The sequence below is a fragment of the Chaetodon trifascialis genome, chromosome 19 (assembly GCF_039877785.1).
Source record: "Chaetodon trifascialis isolate fChaTrf1 chromosome 19, fChaTrf1.hap1, whole genome shotgun sequence".
In the NCBI taxonomy this organism is placed as follows: domain Eukaryota; kingdom Metazoa; phylum Chordata; class Actinopteri; order Chaetodontiformes; family Chaetodontidae; genus Chaetodon; species Chaetodon trifascialis.
The window spans coordinates 12,729,345-12,735,344 of NC_092074.1; the positions used below are offsets into that span (position 1 = coordinate 12,729,345).

A 6,000-nucleotide genomic window follows, 5' to 3' on the forward strand; every position below is an offset into this window, starting at 1 on the left:
CAACCACACACGTACAGTAAAAACCACAGAATTTGAAAATGTGCTCTTGACACTGTGCATGTTGATGTGATGGTAAGAGGCAGCGCCACGTGTCACATAGATTATCACAATTTGTGTTTTTTTAAAGTTGGACTAGTTCTTATTTCCTATGCTCACATTGAAAATTAGCATAGTAGTAAGCAGCTGAACCAAGAGATGTCTCCTGCAGCAGATGTGACTTTTAGTCACTTTTGCACACAGACTGTACTCAATGAAAGACCAGCTATCATGATCTGAATTACTGAAATTGGCTATATTACTAATTGCCATTGATGTTATTCAGTTTCTTGCAGGTATTAGCCTGCTTTATAGCTCACAGTCCGCTGCTCCTCTCGTCTCCCTGTTGTCATGGAGACATCTATTGGTTGTCATGGTAATCCCCAGTAGTAAGGAGGAGGACATAGTGAGTTGTGGCAGAGTGTGAGAATTGCTTGTATTAACCGATGCTGATACCTCCCTCCATCCCGCCCTCTCCGCCCCCCTCCCCCCTGTAGTATTTGATGGACTAGGGGATGTAATGAAGCCCACTGTGACCCCTCAGGCGGGTGACGTTGACACCTCCATGGCTAACATGGCAAGTAGTAAGTAGTCATTTAGATTAACTAAAGCCATATAGATATTGTAGTCCATATAGTGAGCTGAGGAGACCGATGCCACGCTCATTTCTGTGCATTAAAGGAAAAGTTTTTCCACAGATGAAACAAACATGATATCGTGTGTTAAACAGTGAGCTTTGTTTGTGCTAGTTGACCAGTTAGCTAGTTGATTTAGGTACTCAAAGACATGTTTCCTCATGTCCTGTCTTCATGCTAAGCTAGGCTAAATGATGGCTGTAGCCTTATATTTAACAGTCACATGTCACATGAGAGTGGTCAACTAAGTATATTTACCAAACTATTCCTTAAAGTATGGAACTTGAGACAGGAAATGATTAGTCTAAATCTTAGCATCGAGACTGGAAGCAGGAGATAACAGCGAGCTAAAGTTTGTCAGGAAGTAGCTGCAGCACTGAACACCCAAACAAACTACAAAATCACATTTAAACATTTCTGGCTTTGAACACATTAAAAATATTGGGATACAACTAGCTGTTTCCCGTGTTATATTAAGCTAAGCTAATCACCTCCTGACTCCAGCTCCATACTTCAACTGCAGCAGATGTGACTGTGGTATTGAGGGTATTCCTGTGTCATAATGTCAGTAAATGAAATCAGTGATTTTGCAGCACCTCTCTCTCTCTCTCTCTCTCTCTCTCTCTCTCTCTCTCTCTCTCTCTCTCTCTCTCTCTCTCTCTCTCTTTGTTTTTGTCTCAGATCTCACAATGGGAACCTCAGCGGCCCCTCAGGTAGCTCCTCCCTGTTGGGGTGCTCCCATGGTAAATGTTGTCTGTGTCTTATAGCATGGAGTGGAGCCGCATGGCAGCGACAGACAGGGACTAGCAGCAATCACAAGCATTGCCTTCATCTGGCTCTCCAGGTTCCAGGTCCAATCATAGACCCTGGAAACTGAGAGGCGTGGCAGCGAGGAGAGGAAACAAGACGTATTGCAACCTCTTAGTTACCGCTGGATTTCATTTAAACAACACACCTTATTGAATTGCATAGAGTATATGCGCTGGTCGCAAATTTTGGTAAAATCCTGTTTATATTTCTGGAATATCTACTGGAGAGTGATGAAGTGGCAAACGATAGTGCCAAATTAAGAAGCTGTTGCGTGGAAACAGCTTCTTCTTCTCTGAAGTTTGTATTTTCTTTTAAGCCAATCAGAGTCCAGGCAAACCACCTGGTTCTCCCCCTCTGAACTCACCCCTCACACATTCGCTTCTTATGGATATTTCAGTTCAGGCTGCTACAACAGATACAACTCTGGCATCCGAAGGCTACCTGCATAAAGCTTCCCCTCTGCCCTCTAAATCCTTGTGCATGTCTCAATCAAACATGAACTACTTGTAACTGTTAGGTTAAGTCAGGACCTTGGTTGTGTCGTGTTTGTTTCTTCATTTGTTGTCCAAGATTGGTGTGTCTTCATCGTCACTTTTGTGTATTGCTAGAAATTTTTCGCACATCATGTTTGTTTGTTTTTTAATGTGTGTTTGTGTATTGTTTTGCAGTGTGTGTGTTTGTGTCGTATATGTAGTGTAGTAACATCCCACCTCCTCCTCTCCCTCCCCTCCACACGTTTAGACTGTACCCATGGGTGTCCCTTCTTTTATGGGGACTTACCCCAGCTTCAGCATGGTAAGACCACCAGTCCAGCACGGTCCAGTAATGCCCTTGAACCAGTGTGGACATTACTGGACACTGATGGACAATGAGCCCCCTCACACCCATCATCAGATGGCCGACACTGAGTCTTACTGTCTCTTTTACCTTCTGTCCATCTGTCTCTGTAAGGCCGGGGCACCAGGAGCTCCCATGATGCCCATGGTGAGGCCAGGCTTCCCTGCCACGGGAGCGACCCCCGGAGCACCGGTAACACACTCACTCTTAACTTATACACACTCATGACAATTCATACATAAAGGGTAGAGCTGCTCTGACAAAATGAGTGCTAAAAGTAAATGTGCCTGCAGATGTCCCCTGGGGTGGCCCAGAGCCCCAGAAAGCCCCCACCACCACGGAACGCTCTGGATGACCTCAACATTAAGGACTTCATGTAGACTGACTGACCTGTAAACCCCCAAGGTATATAGAAATAGAAAATGGAAAACTGCAAGCTAACTTAAAGAGTTGAGATGTATTTTCTTCATTTAGTGTGCCACTGCAAAGCTTATGGAGCAGAACCCTCCATTAGCCACATGTGAGCTATGTTTAATCCTGCAGTCACGGGTTGCTAACAGGATTAATGCACCCTGAATGTGACGTTCTTGACCTTGGGGCCCCAAGAAAAATCTAAGGTGTCACAACGTGATTTAAGCGAGTGATTTTTTCTTTCATTTCTCATGAAATACTGCATACTTTTATCTCTTCATGTTGTCAAACATGCTGCAGATTACACAGGCTGAGATGGAAGAAACTACAGTTGTATAATGTTCTTCTGTGGCTCTGGGAGGAGCTTTGTCAGACCTGAGAGAATAACTCTCACAGGGTTATCTTGGCTTGGCCTTGGAGTTTATACATTTATAACAGCAAGTCTGCGTTACAAGCTGGAGGTGTGAACTTTGAAAGATATGGTAATTTTTCTGACTGGGAGGGTCCAGTGGAAAGAGCATGGGTGGGATTATGGGAAATACAAGATCCACCTAAACCCTCACAACTGACTATTAGTTGGGATATCTTACCGTCTGGTGCTTCAGTTTTGACTATTTCTTGCAAGTTCCCAAACTGAATGGAAGTGAAATACATTACAAAAGTGCCCCTTTAAGAGATCACAAACCAAAAAAAGTTCTGAAACACTGCCTTAGTGTTATGATTTCATTATTATCAGCAAGGTGTTAAAGGACCAGTGTGTAGGATCTAGTGCCACCTAGTGGTGAGGCTGCAGGTTGCAACCAACTGAACACCCCTCCTGGCTCGAGAGAAAAGCTCCCTGCAGAGTCAGTGCTTGGTTTGTCCATCCTGGGCTTCTGTAGAAACATGGCCTGAAACATGGCAGACTCCACAGAAGAGGAGCCGCTCCTTCTGTAGACATAAGGAGCTCATTCTAAGATAACCATATCTGCCAGTAGATCCCCCTGAATCCTACACACTGGACCCTTAATGTTTCTGAATATCTTTCTCTGTCTGTCTTCTCAGAACATACATAATTAGACTTCACCTATTTCTGCTGAGCTCACTTCTTTTAATTACATTTCATATTCTCTCCGTCCTCTGTAGGTTTGTCATTGTGTCTGGATCTCTGTGGATGTGGATGTCTGCACTTCCCCACTGCCTTCCTCTCTGTCATGCCCCAGGCCCTTCAGCCAGCCAGCCATTTCATCTTCGATCTTTGCCCCTCTGACGTCCTACCAGCCGCGACCCCGATAAAAACCCTGCCCTCCTTATCTAATGTTGTAGCACAACTGTGAATGTGAACCCTAGATACAGAAAAACAAACTTCTGTTTATGTGTGTGTGGGTGTGCGTGTAATTCAGTGTTAACCTTTACTTAATATACTATGGAAAAATGAACAAAAAAATAATAAATGTGTATTTAGATTCATTCTGGATTTCTGCGTATCAGCTGACTTGGAATGGTGGATATATGTTGGTTTCTTTGCGCATCTCCCAGATGAGGACTGTGTTGTTAAATGTGGACTGTGTTCGGTGTGTGTAACTTCACTGGCCAACCCTCACTACTCCCACTCCTCTACCCCTGTTGTCCAAACTAATACTGAGCTATGTTTATGTCATTAAAAACTTGGTTGTACCTATATCTGCTCGGCCATCCATCCTCCCACCTGTCTACTTCAAGTTTCTGGAGGACAATTCTTGATCAAAATGTACCTGAGAACAACTTGCACTGCAAATCTGAACTTATCATTGACACATCAGACTGTCTCCAGTTTCATTTTTACTTTTTATCTCTTTTTTTGTCTTAGGATCTGTATGAAACATGCAAAAATTTGTGAACTGTGTTCAAATTGACATATGCATTTTAGACTTTTAAATGATAGATTATACATATTTTCTTTAATCTTTATTTTGAGAAAAAAAAATGTATCATATATTTTAGTTACGTCTGGTTAAAAAAGGCTTAGTAGACTTTAAAAAAAAACAAAAAAAAAAACTCCGGCCTTCTTTGTACATACCTTTCAATCTGTAATCAGAGGCAGTATTGAATGGAAACTTTGCCCTGAGTGTTTGCTGTTGTGCCCTCTGCTGGTGTGGAGTGATACTGCATCGTAGCATGCGACACAGGTCAATCTGGAATGCATTCTAATACTCTCAGAGAAATCCTTTCTTTGTCTCGGCCTCCACAAAAGGTGACTTAATGCCTGGGAACCCGAGAGACAAGGAAACATTCATGTATGTGATTGGAGTGTGGCCTCAGTCCTCTTTTGGGTCATTTGTGTGCAGCAGTCAGTACATTTGTTCATGTGCTGTAGCTGAAAGTCTGAAGGACTCTCACTGTAAAGCACTCAAGTATACGCTGGATGTTCTGTGTTGTTTATTTCCAAAAGTGACTGTATCTTAATCCATTGTGGCATTAACAAAAGTGTTGAAAGAAAAATAAAGCTGACTATGACACATAAAAACAAAAAGAATGTGGACAAATAATGTTTGCTAAGTATTCATATGAAGGCTGTGTTGTTTTTCTGTTGTTGTTTTTTTTTTTTGTTTTGTTTTGTTTATTTTGGTTATCATGGATGGCATCGTCCTCCCTCCCTCACCCCCACCTGCATGTGAGACCAAATGAGATGCAATAAAAGGCAAATACACTGATCCGAACTACACTCACGGCTCATCACTTATCTCTGTTCCACTTTTGTCAGCTTGTTGTTTGAAAATTCAATGTTTTTATTTGTTATCAGCATGAATAATTTCTGTTGACAAGAAAATGTGTTTGTGGCATGAAAAAAGTACAATACAAGATACTGTTACTGGCTTATAAACGTCAGAAAACACATACATGTTGTGTAGAGCCAGTATTTCCTTTAACAAGAAGTGAAACAAGGTTACCAACAGGCTAGTTTTACTTATCTATGCTTCTAAAGTAAACAAAGCATAATGTTTACATTGTCTTTACATAGTTACATCTCAGAGTTATATAAATAAGGCAATGGACAACTGTGGTACTAAAAAATGTAACAACAAATTTCTCTCAAAAAACAAATTGAAGGACTTAACTCATGTCAAATTCAAATACTTATTCATTTCTTTCAGCACATGGGGATTAACTGTATGTGATTCCTTAAAGCCGCTAAATGAACTGACAAATGGCTAATAATAAACCAAGAACCACAAACCAGGGACATGTACAGCATTCTTAGATAACGGGTTTGCTGATAAGGCATGACAAACTGAAGAGGCGAGCTGGTCTC

General features: G+C 41.8%; 1 protein-coding gene across 6 annotated transcripts in view; it reads left to right on the forward strand.

Annotated features, from left to right (window-relative positions):
* Positions 1–5,412, forward strand: part of LOC139348017 (clathrin coat assembly protein AP180) — a 22,808-nt gene extending 17,396 nt beyond the window's left edge. Inside the window, exons 15-19 of one of the 6 annotated variants that reach the window (XM_070987946.1) lie at positions 534–620; positions 1,353–1,414; positions 2,433–2,510; positions 2,612–2,723; positions 3,855–5,412. In XM_070987946.1, coding sequence (XP_070844047.1) covers positions 534–620; positions 1,353–1,414; positions 2,433–2,510; positions 2,612–2,698 — 314 coding nt within the window. In that variant the 3' untranslated portion in view covers positions 2,699–2,723; positions 3,855–5,412. The remainder of the gene's footprint in view (positions 1–533; positions 621–1,352; positions 1,415–2,432; positions 2,511–2,611; positions 2,724–3,854) is intronic. The other 5 variants (XM_070987949.1, XM_070987948.1, XM_070987950.1 and 2 more) reach the window with 5 other exon arrangements.
* The last annotated feature ends 588 nt before the right edge of the window (positions 5,413–6,000 follow it).